Source organism: Dendrobates tinctorius, unplaced genomic scaffold, assembly GCF_039654945.1.
Source record: "Dendrobates tinctorius isolate UK_male_01 unplaced genomic scaffold, ASM3965494v1 ptg000007l, whole genome shotgun sequence".
NCBI classification, from domain to species: Eukaryota; Metazoa; Chordata; class Amphibia; order Anura; family Dendrobatidae; genus Dendrobates; species Dendrobates tinctorius.
This window is the reverse complement of record NW_027361675.1, coordinates 31,777,259-31,797,115: the sequence shown is the minus strand read 5'-3', so window position 1 is coordinate 31,797,115 and position 19,857 is coordinate 31,777,259. Positions and strand designations below refer to the sequence as shown.

At 44.9% G+C, this 19,857-nt stretch overlaps 1 protein-coding gene across 5 annotated transcripts in view; it reads right to left on the bottom strand.

Moving 5' to 3' along the window:
- Positions 1-19,857, bottom strand: part of BRIP1 (BRCA1 interacting DNA helicase 1) — a 445,923-nt gene that overhangs the window by 229,963 nt on the left and 196,103 nt on the right. For all 5 annotated transcript variants that reach the window (XM_073573186.1, XM_073573207.1, XM_073573216.1 and 2 more), the window contains one exon: positions 2,514-2,735. In XM_073573186.1, the coding sequence (XP_073429287.1) occupies positions 2,514-2,735 (222 nt within the window). The remainder of the gene's footprint in view (positions 1-2,513; positions 2,736-19,857) is intronic.

The following is a 19,857-nucleotide window of genomic DNA, read 5'->3' as shown; positions in this document are numbered from 1 at the left end:
GGAGCACAGCAGCCCCGAGAACATGAAGCAAACACGGGGGCTGCAGAGGGTGAGTATGATCTCTGACACCCCCTCTCCCCCTCCCCGGTATATGACTCGTGTATAAGCCGAGGGGGACTTTCAGCCCAAAAAATTGGGCTGAAAAACTCGGATTATACACGAGTATATACGTTAAATACAGTATATAATTGCATATTAATTCAGCTAGTATTCCCTATCCAAAACCCTGTCATAGGCAGCCCATTCTCCAGACCTGAACCCCATTGAAAACCTCTGGAATGTAATCAAGAGGATGATGGATAGTCACAAGCCATCATGCAAAGAAGAACTGCTTAAGTTTTTGAGCCAGAAGCAGTGTGAAAGACTGGTGGTAAGCATGTCAAGACGCATGAAAGCGGTTTTTAAAAATCATGGTTATTCCACAAAATATGAATTTCAGAACTCTTTCTGGATTAAAACATTATTATTGTTGTTTCTAAATGATTATGAACTTGTTTTCTCTGCATTATTTGAGGTTTGAAAGCACTGTTTTTTTTTTCTATTTTGACCACTTTTCTTTGTCAGAAAAAACAAAATTTATTGCTTGGAAATTCGGAGACATGTTATCAGAAGTTTATAGCCTAAAAGACTAATTTACATTTTACTCAAAAAAATACCTACAGTTGTGGCCAAAAGTATTGACACTTCTGCAATTCTGTCAGATAATACTCAGTTTCTTCCTGAAAATGATTGCAAACACAAATTCTTTTGTATTATTATCTTCATTTAATTTGTCTTAAAAGAAAAAACACAAAAGAGAATGAAGCAAAAAGCAAAACATTGATCATTTCACACAAAACTCCAAAAATGGGCCAGACAAAAGTATTGGCACCCTCAGACTAATACTTGGTTGCACAACCTTTAGCCAAAATAACTGCGACCAACCGCTTCCGGTAACTATCAATGAGTTTCCTACAATGCTCTGCTGGAATTTTAGACCATTCTTCTTTGGAAAACTGCTCCAGGTCCCTGATATTTGAAGGCTGCCTTCTCCAAACTGCCATTTTTAGATCTCTCCACAGGTGTTCTATGGTATTCAGGTCTGGACTCATTGCTGGCCACCTTTGAAGTCTCCAGTGCTTTCTCTCAAACCATTTTCTAGTGCTTTTTCAAGTGTGTTTTGGGTCATTGTCCTGCTGGAAGACCCATGACCTCTGAGGGAGACCCAGCTTTCTCACACTGGGCCCTACATTATGCTGCAAAATTTGTTGGTAGTCTTCAGACTTCATAATGCCATGCACACGGTCAAGCAGTCCAGTGCCAGAGGCAGAAAAGCAACCCCAAAACATCAGGGAACCTCCGCCATGTTTGACTGTAGGGACCGTGTTCTTTTCTTTGAATGCCTCTTTTTTTCTCCTGTAAACTCTATGTTGATGCCTTTGCCCAAAAAGCTCTACTTTTGTCTCAATTGACCAGAGAACTTTCTTCCAAAACGTTTTAGGCTTTTTCAGGTAAGTTTTGGCAAACTCCAGCCTGTCTTTTTTATGTCTCGGGGTAAGAAGTGGGGTCTTCCTGGGTCTCCTACCATACAGTCCCTTTTCATTCAGACGCCGACGAAAAGTACGGGTTGACACTGTTGTACCCTTGGACTGCAGGGCAGCTTGAACTTGTTTGGATGTTAGTCGAGGTTCTTTATCCAACAGCCGCACAATCTTGCGTTGAAATCTCTTGTCAATTTTTCTTTTCCGTCCACATCTAGGGAGGTTAGCCACAGTGCCATGGGCTTTAAACTTCTTGATGACACTGCGCACGGTAGACACAGGAACATTCAGGTCTTTGGAGATGGACTTGTAGCCTTGAGATTGCTCATGCTTCCTCACAATTTGGTTTCTCAAGTCCTCAGACAGTTCTTTGGTCTTCTTTCTTTTCTCCATGCTCAATGTGGTACACACAAGGACACAGGACAGAGGTTGAGTCAACTTTAATCCATGTCAACTGGCTGTAAGTGTGATTTAGTTATTGCCAACACCTGTTAGGAGCCACAGGTAAGTTACAGGTGCTGTTAATTACACAAATTAGAGAAGCATCACATGATTTTTCGAACAGTGTCAATACTTTTGTCCACCCTCTTTTTTATGTTTGGTGTGGAATTATATCCAATTTGGCTTTAGGACAATTCTTTTTGTGTTTTTTCATTTAAGACAAATTAAATGAAGATAATAATACAAAAGAATTTGTGTTTGCAATCATTTTCAGGAAGAAACTGAGTATTATCTGACAGAATTGCAGGGGTGTCAATACTTTTGGCCACAACTGTATATAGATAAAAATCAGACAAACTGAACATTTGAAAGTAGTCTCTTAATTTTGCCAGAGCTGTATAAATATATATACTGCTCAAAGAAATAAAGGGAACACAAACATCCTGTTAATTGATTTTCTACTTTTATTCCAAATCCAAAACTCCATGGGATATTAATTTTGATTTACATTGATCATTTTTATGTTTTATGAATTTTACTAATTTTACTTACACTTTCTCTAATTTGTGAGTCCAGAAGATAATTGTAGGGGCAAAAAACAACGTCAGCTTCCATCATAAGTTCACGTGCTGCATAGTAGGCGCAAGCACGAAGCCTTTTTCCAAGACCTACAAGCTCTTCAATGTCCCATGCTTGATTTAATCCCAGTTTATATTGCAAAATGTTCTGTTCACTCATCTTTTGAGAACCATAATAGTAACGACAAGACGGACCCTGAAAGAGACACCAATAAAACATCAACATGAGCAAGTACAAATCCTTACAATTAATTTTTTTAAAGGATTGTAATAGGAGAAATGCACATCATTGAAAAGTACGCTATGGTGTAAATTAACAAAATAAGCGGTACATATTATATATACACACACACACGCACACAAATACATATACACAAATACAGTGGAAACTAGAGGTTTACATACACTATAAAAAAAGATACATATGCATGTTTTTCTCAATATCTGACATGAAATCAGAATAAACCGTTCACGTTTTAGGTTAATAAGGATTACCATAATTATTAATATTTGCAGAATAATGAAAGAGAGAATATTTTAATGCACTTTTATTACTTACTCCAAAGTCAAACTTTTACATGCACTAAGATTACTATGCCTTTAAACATTTCTGGACTGCCCATATGATGATGTCAGGTGTTTGTAAGGTTCTTTGGCAACATCTGCGTTAATTAGAGACACACCGGTGGATGCATTTTAATGCACACACGAAACACACTGCTTCTTTGCGTAGTATCATGGGAAAGTCTCAAGAAATCAGCCAAGATATCAGGAAGAGAATTGTGGACTTGCACAAGTCTGGCTCATCCTTGGGTACAATTTCAAGATACCTGAAGGTGCCTCGTTTATCTGTACAAAAAAATATATGTAAGTACAAACAAGATGAGAATGTCCAGCCATAATAGCACTCTGGAAGGAGATGGGTTCTGCGTCCCAGAGATGAACGTGCTTTGGTCCGACACGTGCATATGACCCCAAGGACAAAAGCAAAAAGACTTTGCGAAGATAATGGTGGAAGCCGGTAAAATTGTGCCAATATCCACAGTGAAACGATTACTGTATCAACATGGGCTGAAAGGCCACTCTGCCAGGAAGAAGTCAAAACTTCAAAAGAAACATAAAAAAAACAGATTAATGTTTGCAAATGCACACAGGAACTAAGACCTTAATTTTTGGAGACATGTCTTGTGGTCTGATGAAACTAAAATTGAACTTTTTGGGAACACTGACCATCGTTACATCTGGAGGAAAAAGGGAGAAGCTTGGAAGACTAAGAACACCATCCCAACTGTGAAACACGAGGGTGGCAGCATCGTGTTGGGGGGTTGTTTTGCTGCAGGCGACACCGATGCACTTCACAAAATAGATGGCATCATGAGAAAAGAAGTTTATATGACAATACTGAAGCAACATCTCAAGAAGTTTTGGAATGGCCATCACAAAGCCCCGATCTCAATCCTATTGAAAATTTATAGGCAAGGCTGAAAAGGCATGTGCAAGCAAGGAGACCTACAAACCTGGATCAGTTACACCAGTTTTGTCAGGAGGAATTGGACCAAATTCCGAACAATTATTGTGAGAAGCTTGTGGAAGGATATTCCAAACGTTTGACCCAAGTTATTTAGTTTAAGGGCAATGGTACCAAACACTAATGAAATGTATGTAAACTTTTGACTTTACAGTAAGTAATAAAAATGCCTTAAACATTCTTTTTCATTATTCTGGCATGTGGCAAATATTAATAATTATGGTAATCCTAACTGACCTAAAATCGGAAAGGTTTATTCTGATTTCATGTCAGATATTGAGAAAAACATGAAAACATGCATGTGTCTTTTTATATAGTGTATGTAAACTTCTAGCTTCAACTGTATATAACACACACACACATATATATATATATATATATATATATATCACACACAGTCCATGAGTGTATACACAGAATTTGAGCTACGAGTATTTTTATATTGGCAATACAAAAATGAAAATATCCAGTAAATATTAATATAAAAAGAGCAAATCTCCTTTCAACTTGTCTCGTGCAGCAATAAAATTATTAATCATCTTAATATCCTGCTGCAGGAAATCCTGAAACAGGAAGGAGGTCCCTTTAAATCATTCCCCTCCATGAGAATGCTGCCTTCATCTTGTCTTGGCTCCAAAGACTGGGCTGTTTTAAGCAGCTCATTCTAGAATAGAGAATCTGTTAGCAGATGCCCCGTCAAAGTGACTGCATTTTCAAGGGGACATTCAGTTAGGTTTAAAGAGCTTTCACAAGCCATGCCAGAAATACGGTTACAGCCCAAAACGTCTTTGTGTTGAAATGTCTTCGGGGCTCTATAAAATTCCTATAAACATTTTAGGATTCCCAAACCAATGAAGGAAATACAAGGATGCTTTAACAGTCCAGTGGGAGCAGAGACATGTTTTCATACAATATATACTGCATATATCTGGCTCAGAAAGAAGTGGCTCTAGATGTTATTTTAAAACCAAGAGGAGGGCTTAACTCTCGTGCATATATATGCAACACTAACAGGGAACAAGTACAACCAGAGACCAAGAGACATACAAAAAGAGCAGGGATCACCATACAAAATGACAACATTTATTTCATGGGTACACACAAAAACCACAAGAATTTAAAAACATTTTAAAATACACAAAAAAATGGTTACAAAAAAGTAACACATATAGGAGCAACGGTTAGCCAAATTACACCAATAAAAAGGAGATTTTTGTGTACTCACCGTAAAATCTCTTTCTCTTAGCCTTTAATTGGGGGACACAGAACCGTGTGTTATGCTGCTGTCCACTAGGAGGCGACACTATGCATAATCTGAAAAAGATTAACTTTGGCTCCTCCTCTGCAGTATACACCCCTGGACGGCGTCAGCCTTCTCCAGTTTTGTGCCAAAGCATAAGGAGGAACGTAATCAAATAACATAACCATGCCTGTAAGAAGGCTACTATGTACGAGCTCAAAGAACAATATGAGAACTCAACAGTAAACAACGGCCCGTAAGGGCAACAGGGTGGGAGCTGTGTCCCCCAATTAAAGGCTAAGAGAAAGAGATTTTACGGTGAGTACACAAAAATCTCCTTTACTCTGTCGCTTAATTGGGGGACACAGAACCGTGGGACGTCCCAAAGCAGTCCCTGGGTGGGAAGCAGTGGACGAATATTGTGTTGACAGTTCCCTAGACTTGGGGTACTGCCGCCTGCAGAACCAGTCTACCCAGGCTCGCATCCGCTGAGGACTGGGTATGAACACTGTAGTGTTTCGTAAACGTGTGTAGGCTAGTCCAAGTGGCCGCCTTACACACTTGTTGTGCCGAAGCCTGATGACGAATGGCCCAGGAGGCCCCTACTGCCCGTGTAGAGTGTGCCGTGATACCGGCCGGAAGAGGGGAACAGTTAAGTCGGTAGGCCTCATGTATGGTGGACTTGATCCACCTGGCAAGGGTAGCCTTGGAAGCCGGCAGCCCCTTGCGACTACCTTCCGGAAGAATGAAGAGGGAATCAGATTTCCGGAAAGGTGCAGTCCTAGACACGTAAATCCGCAATGCTCTGACGAGGTCAAGCGTATGCAGAGCCTTCTCCACTCTATGAACCGGAACCGGGCAAAGGGATGGCAGTGAAATCTCCTCATTGAGGTGAAAGTTGGACACAACCTTCGGAAGGAAGGATGGTACCGTGCGGAGAACCACCTTGTCCTGGTGAAAGGCTAGGAAAGGCCGTCTGCAGGAAAGTGCTGACAATTCCGACACTCTGCGTAACGAGGTGATCGCCACTAGAAAAACCACTTTCTGAGACAGAATGGAGAGTGGAACTCCTCTAAGAGGTTCGAAGGGTGGAGCTTGCAATGCTGTCAGGACCAGATTGAGGTCCCACGTATCCAGCGGACGTTTGTAGGGAGGAACCAATCGGGAAACTCCCTGGATGAAAGTCCTTACTTGCGGTTTAATAGCAATGCGCTTTTGAAAAAAGACTGAAAGCGCCGACACCTGACTCTTAAGCGAACTTAGGGATAGCTTGGCATCTAGGCCCGATTGAAGAAAACCTAGTACCTTCGGGAGGGAATAAGGGAGTGGGACTTGTCCATGAGATTCGCACCAAGAAAAGAAAGCTCTCCAGGTACGATAATAGAGCTTGGCGGAGGCCGGCTTCCTTGCCCTGATCATAGTTGCAATGACTGCCGGTGAAAAACCTGCCTGGGTTAGAATCCAGGTTTCAAGGGCCATGCCGTCAAATTGAGAGCCCCTGAATTCTGGTGGAAGAACGGACCTTGAGACAGAAGGTCGTGACGGTCGGGTAGACGCCAGGGGGCGTCTGCTGTAAGTTGGACGATGTCGGCGTACCATGTACGTCTGGGCCAGTCTGGCGCGATGAGGATGGTCGGAACTCCCTCTTGCTTGATCTTCCTCACGACCCTGGCGATTAGGGGGAGGGGTGGAAAAATGTACAGGAGTCGGAACTGGGACCAGTCCTGGACCAGGGCATCCGCTCCGAGCGACCGCGGGTCGTGTGTCCTGGCCATGAAATTGGGGACCTTGGTATTGAGATGGGATGCCATTAGGTCCACCTCCGGGGTTCCCCAGCGTTGACAGATTTGGCAAAAAATCTCGGGATGGAGAGACCACTCCCCCGAGTCCATTCCTTGCCTGCTGAGGAAGTCGGCTTCCCAGTTTTCTACACCCGGAATGTGTACCGCAGAAAGTACCAACCTAATGTCTTCCGCCCAGCGGAGGATATGAGCCACTTCTCTCATCGCCTGGGCGCTGCGGGTCCCGCCTTGGTGGTTCACGTATGCCACAGCCGTGGCATTGTCCGACTGTATCCGTATGTGCGAGGCTGCAAGCAAGTGATGAAAGGTTCTCAGTGCCAAGAGAATGGCCCTGATTTCCAGAACATTGATGGGCAATGTCACTTCCCTCGGTGACCACTTGCCCTGTGCCCTGTGATGTAGGTGCACCGCCCCCCAGCCTGTCAGGCTTGCATCGGTAGTCAGGATCTTCCATTGTCCTGAGAGGAATGGCTTCCCTCGTGTAAGCGAGGTTGGTTTGAGCCACCAATGCAGGGACCTCCTGGTTGATGACGTCAACCTGAACTCCCTGTCGAGGGAGAAGGGGTTCCTGTCCCAAGATCTGAGTATGGCTAGTTGAAGGACCCTGAGGTGAAACTGGGCAAATGGCACTGCCTCTATTGCTGCTGCCATCCGGCCGAGGACTCTCATGGCAAACCGGAGAGATCGAGGAGGACTGCGAAGGAGTGTGCGAACTCCCAGACGGATGGACAGTGTTTTGTCCTTGGGAAGGAGCACCAGGCCCCTGGCGGTGTCGAGTTGGGATAGTCGACGATTTCTGTAGGTTGACTAGCCATCCCAGGCGACTCAGAGTGTCTAGTGTGATTGAGACACTGACCTCGCAGTCTTTGAAAGTGGGAGACTTGATGAGGAGGTCGTCCAGGTACGGGACGACTAGAATGCCTCTTGAGTGCAGGACGTCCATGGTGGCCGCCATGACTTTGGTGAACGTTCTTGGAGCCGTGGCGAGTCCGAACAGAAGGGCGACAAACTGGTAGTGGTTTTGGTTGACCGCGAACCTGAGAAACCTTTGGTGGGCGGGAGCAATTGGTATGTGGAGATACGCATCCTGTATGTCTATGGAGGCGAGGTATTCTCCCTGGTCCATGGATGCAATGATGGACCGGAGGGACTCCATGCGGAAATGACGGACCCGTAAGTAATTGTTGAGCTGTTTTAGGTCCAGTATGGGTCGGACGCCGCCTCCTTTCTTGGGGACTACAAACAAATTTGAGTAGAATCCTCGGAATCTCTCGTTCGCGGGAACCGGCACCACAACTCCTGATTGAAGGAGAGGAAACCGCTTGGTGGAAAGCACAAGCCTTTTCTGGTGTTGTTGGAGGAATAGAAAGGAAGAACCGGTTCGGTGGAGCGGAAGTGAACTCTATCTTGTATCCGGAAGACACTAGTTCCCTGACCCACCTGTCTTCTGTAATAGTCAGCCAGACTTGCTGAAAGAGTAAAAGTCGGCCGCCTACTGGTGGGGTGTCTTCCGGAGGTCGCGAGTCATGATGAAGCGAAGTTCTGAGGTTTTCCTCCCTTGGGTTTCGCTTGGCCTGCTTTCGACTGCCAAGCCCTGTCCGGTCGCTGCTGCGTCCGTGGGTTGTCCCTGCGTGGAGAACGGTTACGGTTTTGCACTGGGCGCGAAACGGACCAGCCCGAGGAATTCCAAAAGGATCGGAATCGCGTCTGGTTTCTTCGTTTAAACGTGCGTTTCGGTTTTAGTTGAGGGAGAGAAGTACTCTTACCCCCAGTGGCATTGGCTATCATGGTGTCCAACTTTTCGCCGAAAAGTCTTCCAGTAAAATACGGAAGTCGCGTGAGGGACTTCTTTGAGGCCGCATCCGCTTTCCATTCTCGCAGCCAGAGGATGCGTCGGATCGTGATGGCGTTTGATGCTATTCCCGCTACACCTCTGGCGGAATCCAGGGCTGCATGAATCATGTAGTCTGCTACCACTGCTATCTGGACCGCTTGGTCTGAGAGCTCAGGATTTGAAGCCTGAAGACCCTCCTTTAGTTTTTTGGCCCAAGCCAGGATGGCCTTGGCTGCCCAAACTGAAGCAAACGCAGGGCACAGAGAGGCGCCTGCCGCTTCGAAAATAGAACGAGCCATGCGTTCTACTTGCCGGTCTGCTGCGTCCCTCAGGGTTGAGCTATCCGGCAGAGAGAGCAAAGTCTGCGCTGCTAGCCTAGAAACCGGAGGGTCCACTTCAGGTGGATCTGTCCATTGTTTGGTGTCTTTCTGTGGGAAGGGGTACTTCGCTTCCAAATATTTGCGATTAGCGAATTTTTTCTCAGGCTGCGCAAACTGTTTGGTAAGTATTTTCTCAAACTCATGGTGATTAGGGAAGACCTTAGGTGGTTTCTGAACACTTTCGAAGCAAATCCTATGTTCTGGGACTTCCGGGGCCGACTCTGGAATTTTTAGCACCCGATGAATGGCAGAAATTATGTCCTCAACTAGCGCTGTATTGCTAGGGGGAGAAGGTACCACGGACCTGTCCGTTTCGTTATCTGAGTCGGAGTCACAGATGCCCTCCGAATCCTGTGCCTCGCTAAGGTGATCCCTGGAGGGCGACCTGGGGCGGGGGTCTTCTGTGGTGGGGGATCCCTGTGGTAAATTGCACTGTCTGTCTGTGGCAGGGGACTGCCCAGGAGACCTGGAATGACGCTGTCTCTCCCTGGAGGGGGACGACCTTGTGCTATAGTGCGACTCAGGTGATCGAGACCTGTGGGTCCGCTTACGTCTGTGAGAGTCGGAAGCAGCATGTTCCTGAGACAAGCTGTCCGTTTGCTGTGTACCGTCCATAGCCGGGGCCCGACTCTGCAGAGCTTGCAGCAATGTAGCAGTTAGGTTGTCTATGGACTGTGTCATGGACTGAGACATCTGAGTTGCCCATTCCGGCGTGGCCTGTGACACTGAAGCGTCAGTAGGGACTCCCTGGGGTTCTGACCCAGAGTTCAGGATGCAGTCCCGGCAGTGCGGATACGTGCTGCCACTAGGGAGCGTGGCTTTGCAGGCTGTGCACAGAGGCTGGCTATAAGGGATCGTACAGGGGTGGCTACGCAGAGGGAACCCACAGAGAGCCTTATATAGGAAGTATAGATTCACAGCTGAGTAATGAGAACCCAGCTGTGAGCTTAACCCACCGGTGTGCCCCTAGGTCCAGCGCCAACAGATACCAGTTCTGTGCCCCCCCGGAGACCGCTGTGATGCTCCTCTCCTGGATCTCATCCAGAAAAAATGGCCACCGGGACTCTGAGGAGAGGGAGGAGGGGGCGGAGAGCTGAAAAGGGCGCGCTGGGCTGTGTAAAAACGCCCCCTTTCTGCCTCAATCCGCCCCTTCTATGACACTCCAGTGTGTCATTTTGGTCATCCGTGGGGCGGGGAAAAGGCAGCGGCTTCGGATAGGCCGAAGCCGCGGTCTAAATTAGAGGCCTGATGCCCAGGAGGGCTCCAGAGCGGCGCAGTAGTCCGGGGGGGGGGCGGATTTGTACCAGACCCCCCCAGAATGGTCGACTGGATAGCGGTGGGGGTAGCAGGGGTAGCGGTTTCTGTATGTGGGGCCCCTGAAGCGCTATGGAGCCGCTGCTGCTGCTGCAGAGACAGGGACGCAGAAAAAACCCTGTCTCTGCTGTGCCATCCAGTCCGCACCCTCCCCCGGCCCCAACAGGATCCCTCAGCCGGCCTGGGGTCCCTGGAAGCTGCGGAATGCTGCCTGATCTCCGACCCTACCTGAGGCGTCTCAACCTAATGCCCCCTGCGGGGGATTAGGGAGGGTGCGTCTGTCACCGTCAGGGGGTCTTCATCCTCGCCTCAACCGCAACCCAGACCCCTTAAAGGGGTTGGGGAAGGAGGGGGGTCTCGACCTCGAACCAGGACCCGAGGGACTGGGGAGGGAGCGACATGGGGAATAGCCACCTCGACCTCAACCGGGTACCCCTAATAGGGGACCGAGGAGGGAGCCATGCCGGGAGTCTCGCTGGAGACCCTCTTTTCTTCATCTGTATTTCCGGACGAAAAAAGGAAAAAAACGGAAGAAAAAAGGTGTGCCTCCTTGCGACACTAAGCAAAAACTGGAGAAGGCTGACGCCGTCCAGGGGTGTATACTGCAGAGGAGGAGCCAAAGTTAATCTTTTTCAGATTATGCATAGTGTCGCCTCCTAGTGGACAGCAGCATAACACACGGTTCTGTGTCCCCCAATTAGGCGACAGAGTAAGGGTTTATAAATATCCCATATTAACAAATGACTACATGCACAAGATTATATAAAAAATAATGGCATCCAGAGTCAAATGCATGCAGATGCTGTAAGATGAACTAATAGTGCAAAGTCGTAGATGACAATATCACATGCCCAAATGAAGTAAGGATTGGCACCTAAATACAAAGCTCAAAGACATATGGGGGGGTAAAGTGCAGTTATAAATGCTCAAAGGGTTACATTAATATCTCAATATAAGCGTCTATGATAGTAATGATTATATACTGCAAGACCAAGTGAAAAACATATGCCTCCCTATAAGAAGTAAAACAAAAGTCAAAGAGGCTTGCCCAAATTACCCCTCACAATGTCTACCAATAAAGTACTTTACCAACCCAGGTTGTGATTTAGTCAGGCATGCTCACAGAACACACATGGGTATTTTGTGCATTCAGTGGAATTATGGCAAAAAGACCGTCTCCTATAGACCCAATGCGAATCGTCACCTTAGTGACTTCATCAGGGGCAGAGTGTTACGCCACCGGGATCCACTTACCCTGCGGCGGGCTCCTGCTCTCCGGTGCGTCCCCGCTCCCGGGCTCCAGCTCCCCCGGTGTCAGGCGCCTGCGCACTGCCTCCCTCCTGGCACGCAACCCCCTGGGTAATATGACGTGCTGGCCCCGCCTCCAACATGGCGGCGCCCAGCGCTACTTATGGCCGGCGTCTGGACAGGTAAGACGCCTGTTCTTCTAATGCGGTGACGCTGTCTCATTGCAGCACTCTCCGTGTTCCAGGCCCTTCTACCCTGCCTCTGTTTGTGCTGTGTTCCTAGTCCTTGCACTCCTATTCTTGCCTCTGCCTTTGCTTTGTGCTGTATCTTCGGCTCCCTCTTCCCTTGCCTCCATCAGTTCTCCCTCCGCTCTCCTGCTATACGGTGCCCTCAGTTGCACCTACTCCTTCCCTGTCCTGTTTCTTTCATCCCTCCGCTTGTGTTATCCATGCTTCTTCTTTTGCAGCCTCCAGCCATTGCCACCCGACACGCTCCGGTCCTGTGCTCTGTGCTCACAGTACGGATACGCCTGTGCCTCCACTCCAGCCTAGCCCCAGTCGTCCCTTTGGTTCCGGCTGTCGTGGTTCTATCCCCTGGGGGTCTGCCCCAACACTCCCTGTATAGGGGGTGGTCCTCTACTGGGCGCTCGCCCTCGGGGGCTCTGGAGCCGTGACCCAGAGGGTCCACTTCCAGGTTGACTCTACGTGCCTCCCCGCTGTGGTGGACTTTGTAAACCCCTTCTATATATACAGTATATATGCACACACAGATAATTATTAAATCTCAACAGCAGTTAAGCTTACCACATGGAGTACACGCACTGTGTCGTCGGTAGTGTTGTTGAACCGGAAGTGACTCACCAATAGTTCAAGAGTAAATGCGCACGCGCAGAAAATGGCATGGAAACCAAAAATGCCAAAGATCACAGCTGCACATAAGAACTGTGGGCACTCTCACTGTACTGATATGTTGTGTCCGTACAAGGACCTTTTGGTGATCATGTGATGCATTGTAGACCGATTGGGATGGGACATGCAGTCTTGTGGTGCAGCCGCAGTTGTTGGTATGACTGGTGATCAGGGCACCCTCTGCGCCTGCATGTTTAATCCATGCTATGATACCTATATGCGGTATAGCGATATGATAGGTTGGGGTATAAACCCTCTCACCATGTGACATTGTGTCACGCAGACGCATTTAAACATAGCAGATAGTGAGAGTGCCCACAGTTCTTATGCACAGCTGTGATCTTCGGCATTTTTGGTTTCTATGCCATTTTCTGCACATGCGCATTTACTTTTGAACTATTGGTGAGTCACTTCCGGTTCAACAACGCTACCATATTTCCACTGAATGCACAAAATACCCATGTGTGTTCTGTGAGCATGCCTGACTAAATCACAACCTTGGTTGGTAAAGTACTTGATTGGTAGACATTCTGAGGGGTAATTTGGGCAAGCCTCTTTGACCTGTGTTTTACTTCTTATAGGGAGACATTTGTTTTCACTTGGTCTTGTGGTATATAATCATTACTATCATATACGCTTATATTGAGATATTATTAATGTAACCCTCTGAGCATTTATAACTGAACTTTACCCCTATCTGTCTTTGAGCTTTGTATTTAGGTGCCAATCCATACTTCATTTGGGCATGTGATATTGTCATCTACGATTTTGCACTTTATTAATTGATCTAACAGCATCTGCATGCATTTGACTCTGGATGCCATTATTTTTATGTATAATCTTGTGCATGTAGTCATTTGATCATATGGGATCTTTATATACCCTTTATTGGTGTAATTTGACTAACTGTTGCTCCTATACTGTATGTAAGTGTTACTTTTTGTAACCATTTTTTTGTGTATTTTAAAATATTTTTAAATTCTTGGGGTTTTTGTGTGTACCCATGAAATAAAATTTGTCATTTTGTATGGTGATCCCTGCTCTTTTTGTATGTCTCTTGGTCTCTGGTGGTACTGGTTTAATTATAGACATACTGCAGGTTGATCCCTCATATGGGATGGTGCCCTCCCATCTTTTCTACTTTTACTAACAGGGAACAAAGTCAGACGTAACTTAACAAAATACAATGCAGGCAGCAAATAGGAACCCTTCCTTCAGAGACAAAAATAAAGAAAAGACACACATTTTGTTATCCACTTTCTCTTTGTTCTTACCTTCTTATCGAGACACAAAAGTCTATGTAACTTAGGCTACTTTCACACTTGCTTTTTTTTGCAGCGCGTTTTTCCCGCAAAAAAACGCATGGAAAAAACGCATACAAACGCATACAAATGCTGCGTTTTTTTCAAGCATTTTTATGAGCATGCATGAAAAAAACGCAGCGTTTTTATGCGTTTTTACCGCGTTTGCGTTTTTTTCCAACATTAGTTGGCCCTTCACACTAACCCAAACCATGACTTTACTAACCCTAACCATGACCCTAACCCTTAACCAAACCATACCCTAACCCTTAACCAAACCATATTAACCCTAACCTTAACCCTAACCTTAACCCTAACCCTTAACCAAACCCTAACCCTAACCCCTAACTAACCATAAACCCTAACCAAACCATACTAACCCTAACCCAAACCCTAACCCTAAACCCCCTTAACTAACCCTAACTATAACCCAAACCCCTAAATTCCATTGTCTAACTAATGGGCAACAAAAAAACGCATGCGCAAAAAAACGCATACATGAGCATGGCAATGCGCACATATGCGCACCCATAGACTTATAATGGGTGTCTTGCTGTAAAAAAAACGCATTGCGCACGCATGCGTTTTTTTGAGGCAAGTCGGACGCCCAAAAAATGCAACAGGATGCATTTTGTGCGTCCGAGCGCACACCACAAAAAAATGCATGTGCGGAAAAACGCATACAAACGCATGTGTATGCGCACATAAGCGCATCCCATGCAAAATATAGGGGAAAAAACGCAAGCTTTTTTAGCACTAAAATCCAGCGCAAAAAAACGCAAGTGTGAAACCAGCCTTAAAGAGGCCATTTTTAATATGATAAACTGGCCACATTGTGATAAAGAGGCCGCAGAGCTGAATAAAACATATTTTTATTTTTTTGTCCAACAATCCTCGCAAGTTTCATGTCATAGCAGTCAGTGTGGGAGAGGGGGGAGTACTGCAGAGCTGTGTGTCATTACAAACACCTTTTGCATTTTCCATCTCAGGGGGCACTGGCAGCTCTACTCTACTCCCCCCTCACACTGACTGCTGTGAGATGAAAGCTGCAAGAGGTATTTATACGGACACTCAGCTATGCAATACTCTAGTTTAGAGGTGCTTTCTTTTTTTTCTGCTTATGATTGGGCAGTGTCATGAAGGGAATAATTACCACCCCCACAGATCTATCTCTGCCAATTTCTCCCTTAGTGGTTGAGGATTTAGAATATAAAATGTACAAGTAAAAAAAAACATAAAATATACTTTATTCAGTTCTTTATCATGGTATAGACCTTTTAACATCTAAAACTGGAAAAGGTCCTCTTTAAAAGGCACGTGCTGGCAACAGCAAAAATTCTGATAATCTGGTATAAACTAAAGTGAAATAACCAAACTTTGGAAAGTCTGCCACACAGAATAGAAGCAAAGAAAAGAGAAAAAAGAGTGACAGACGAAAAGTGTATTTTGCTAATTAGCATATATTTGGAAACCCCTTTAATTTTTCAGACTTTATGACACAAGTGGCCAACACAATTTTCTTGCCGGATATCACTTTCCACATGCCAAGGCATTTCCAGGAGATATCAAGCAAGAAAGGAGGGGATGCACCTGAAAACTCAGGGTTATTCGCTAAAGAATTAATGTCATTCGGACACTTATAGGGGTCGTATCATTTTTTCTCTGTTCTCCTGATGATTGATCATTTAGACCAATGGTATGGTTTCTCCGCTGGCCATAATAATGTGCTCTCCAACGCTGTAAGCAGAGGTAGCTTTGCATCTGCAGTATCAGAGGTGAGCAGTGGCACTTTAGAGCAGCATTTGCAAAGTCTAGAACATAAAGCTTGTAGCAGCTGCTCTCCTTGCCTTGGAGTCCGGCTAAAGGACTGCAAAAGTAGTCAGTAACTTAGGCAATGGGCAGTAGAATTACAGACACCCTCGCTCTTCAGAAAGGAGGGGATGTTTAATAAGAATTAAATTGCAAAGACTGGTGGTGACTCTACGGAAATAGCTGAAAGCAACTGAGCTAAATTGTTCTGTAACTTCTACTTATTTTCATGAAAGGTAGAGAAACCGTGTAGTTCAGCTGATTGGCAGCTTTCTGCCTATGCACAGTGTACATAGAAAATTATCAGTGGTGAGGGTGAGGTTATACAGAACTCATGAATTTGAAGGACTACACAGCAGCAGGTTTACTAGTCTTCTAGTGATAATATCCTGCTGATAACACTGTGATATTATAAAAACTACAGCCAGCAGCTCAGTAAGTGATACATAGATGGAATCAGGGCCTCTGTCTCTACATGCTGCTCTTTCATTAGGTGGCACAAACCTGGGACAGATTCCCTTTAATTACTGATGCCTATTAAGCTTTTAATATACAATACTATAAATAAAAAACTTTTAGATTTATGTTTCCCTAGAGGTATGCCTACATAGAATCATATGACACTTATTCTTTTACTAATGACGGTTATGAAATAAACAAATAACACATCCAAATGTTTGGTAGCCAGCAATACTCGCTACCTGGCCCCAGGATCCTTCCATTCACTGTATGGTGTAAATAGGAAGACTTCAGTAACATTTTCATATGTGAATTAATTCATATCAGAAACCAGATAGGTAGAAGGGACGGAAATGTCATCAACCACAAAACGTACGCTCTCTGAAACGCTGAAGTAAAAGGGTTTACATTAAGGCGAGTTGTGGGGATAGGGGGAAATAATAAAAATAAACAGAAGCGAGGTGTGAGAGAAGTGATAACAGTGTCCAGTGAAGAAGCTGTTATGTCGATCGGTATCATATGCAGGGAAGGGGAGAGCTTTTATTCCAAGAACAACATGATAGGAATTTATTTTACAATCCATTTGGGTTTCGGTGCTTCTGTGGATAATGGAAAAACCATCAGGTTTATTCTTTTACTGCCATAGCTGCCTATGCCTAAAAGGTTGCCAGATAATTCTGTATTTTCCACCAAGGTGCCATGTCTAAGTGTGGGTTTTGAAACCCAGTAAAATGATTTCCAAAACGTCTGAGAAGTTTGACTCTTAAAAACAATTACTGCGTTATATGATGTGCAAGAAGCCAAGTTTCTTAGATTAGTGAACTTTACAGTCATCAAAAATTAACATTCACTTATTTTATTACCAACATCAGAAGAATTTCTGGCAACTGCAGCAAAACCCAATATAGTTGTAGAAGTGCAAATTTTTAAAGTGACATCTAAATAAATCCTTTTAGCATGAAATGATATACGACTTCTGTTCTATATGATAACACTTGGTTCAATAGTATGTAGTAGAGATTCCACCTTATCCAGCCATATTTCATCATTTACTAACAAGCTGACTGTCCTACAGTGTAACCATCAGCACATCATACTGCAGAATATGCCGACTCACAGATCCAACTGCTAATCAGGCCATGCAAATAATATAAAGCATGACAGAAATGGACGATTTTGACAAATTACATTTGTGCACCATGTTAAAAGACGATGAAAATGATTGTTCGCCATGGCTGTCATCTGGATAGTGGAATTTTTTCCAATGGTGTCAGCCAAAGCCAGATCTATATGGCTGTCATAAACATTAACATTCACTGTAGACCACTTGTAGTATGCCTTACAAACAAATGTCTTCTGCATGATATTTCCTCCACATGACACTTTATGCACATGTCTGCTCATGGGATCCTTATCGCATGATAATCCTTTTCAATTGAACCATACATAAATACACTGCATCATGCACCATCCAGCGCCACATATCAGAGACTGAGATTTTCTATAGGAAACTTAGTCTATGACCGTGTACTCTAGGGAGAACTATGCAAATTGCGATACTATTCAATGCTTCATCTGGTAGTACACGTCAAACACACACAAGCGTATAATGCATAAAACTGTGAAATTAATATGAAAATTGACTCTTCAGCGAGAAAGAGGACTAGAACTCTAGCACCACCTATTGGAAGTGGCAATTCCAAAAGTCAATATCGACTGTTTAACAAGCCTTGCCACATAACTTAGGATAAAAGCCAAGCCAGACACTAATTGCAGATGTGTTTCAGAGTGTTTGCCCCTCATCAGTGCAAAGCAAGAGATTGGATTTGGCTGGATGAGAGGCTTCTGATGGGAATCTAAGGCGTAACATCTCTCCTTGTGGAGAGTGACATGCTACTGTTAGGAGTCTTATAGGTCATGCAATGCTCCTCTAAGAAATTCTATATGCTAATTGTCTCTTCCGAGAGGAAGAGGACTTAAAATCTGCTCCTCTACGAAATTATATACCGTATTTTTCAGACTATAAGACGCAGTGGACTATAAGACGCACCCAGGTTTTAGAGGTGGAAAATAGGGAAAAAAATATTTGAAGCAAAAAATGTGGTAAAATATTTAATAACATAAATAACATACTATTATATGTGGTGTTATATATAATAGTATGTTATTATGTTGGAAGCTACGGGTAGAAAATGGTGCTGCGGGAGTAGTGTGGTGTCTGTAAAGTACTATGTGAAGACGCTGGAGGGTCAGTATAAGAATGGGGGGCACAGGGCTTATATTTAAAGCACCTCTTCAGCTCTGAAAAATAACACTGGATTGATGCTTTAAGATCCCATGGGAAAACTATAACTCCCAGCATGTCCTGCAGATCCTATGGCATGCTCGGAGTTCTAGTTCACCACACCAGTGGCAGAGTGCTTTTTTATGTGTTGTAATTACTAAACTTTTAATTCTTACTTGTACAGGCTGTGCTCACATCAGCGCAGGTCCTGCAGCCAGCCACGCTAGAAAACCCAAAGTATCTCTCTCTACAGCTTACAGGACCTATGGTGAGGTAATGAAGGGGTGGAGCATCACATGACCGCACAGAGCCCTCCCTCTGATTACCTCACCACAGGTCCTGTAAGAGGAAGCTGCATTATTTCTCGTGCGGTGTCTCTGCAGGACCTGTGGTGACATAATGAAGAGGGAGAGCTCTGTGCTGTCATGTGATTCTCTGTGCTGTCATGTGATGCTCCAGCCCGCCCTCTTCATTACCTCACCACAGGTCCTATAATGACAGGAGACCTCAGCAACAGCACAGCCCGTAGCGATCTCTCCTGTGGCACACTGCTCCGGCCGCTTCCTTCTCCACCGGACACATGATCTCCCCAGACCCTGTAGGAATTCGGGGCTGAGGAAACCATCTGGGTTCGCTGTTAAGTGAAGCAGTATTCATTTGCTGCTCCTCGCCAACTGCTCGGCACGGAAGCAGCTAACAAATATTTCTTCACTATAAGCATAGGGACCACGTCATTTTCCCAGCACCGGATTCCTGCAGCAGCGGCATTTTCCTGCCTCCTGCGAGTGCGATCCAACTCCGCCGCTGCCCCCTCACCACGTTACATTCGGACCATAAGATGCACCCCACACTTTCCTCCCACATTTGGAGGAAAAAAAGTGCGTTTTATGATCCGAAAAATACGGTATGCTACTTGACTCTTCTGAAAAGAAGAGCACTTGAACTCTAGAATTGTTACTTCCAGAGAGTGGCACAGGAGTTCGCACCATCATGCCAGGTGTCGGGCATGTATTTTTCCCCCCAAGGAGAGATGTTCCCCATAGACTACAAACTCAAACTTCAATCTCAATTTCCTTCTGAAAGGCTGGGGATTGTTATCCCCTTCTACAACCCACCATAATGTTTGAAGAGGGAGCCTAGATGAACACAGACCATAAACTACTTTGCATGTAAAATCTAAAATGATAAAATATTATCTTACAAAAATTCTC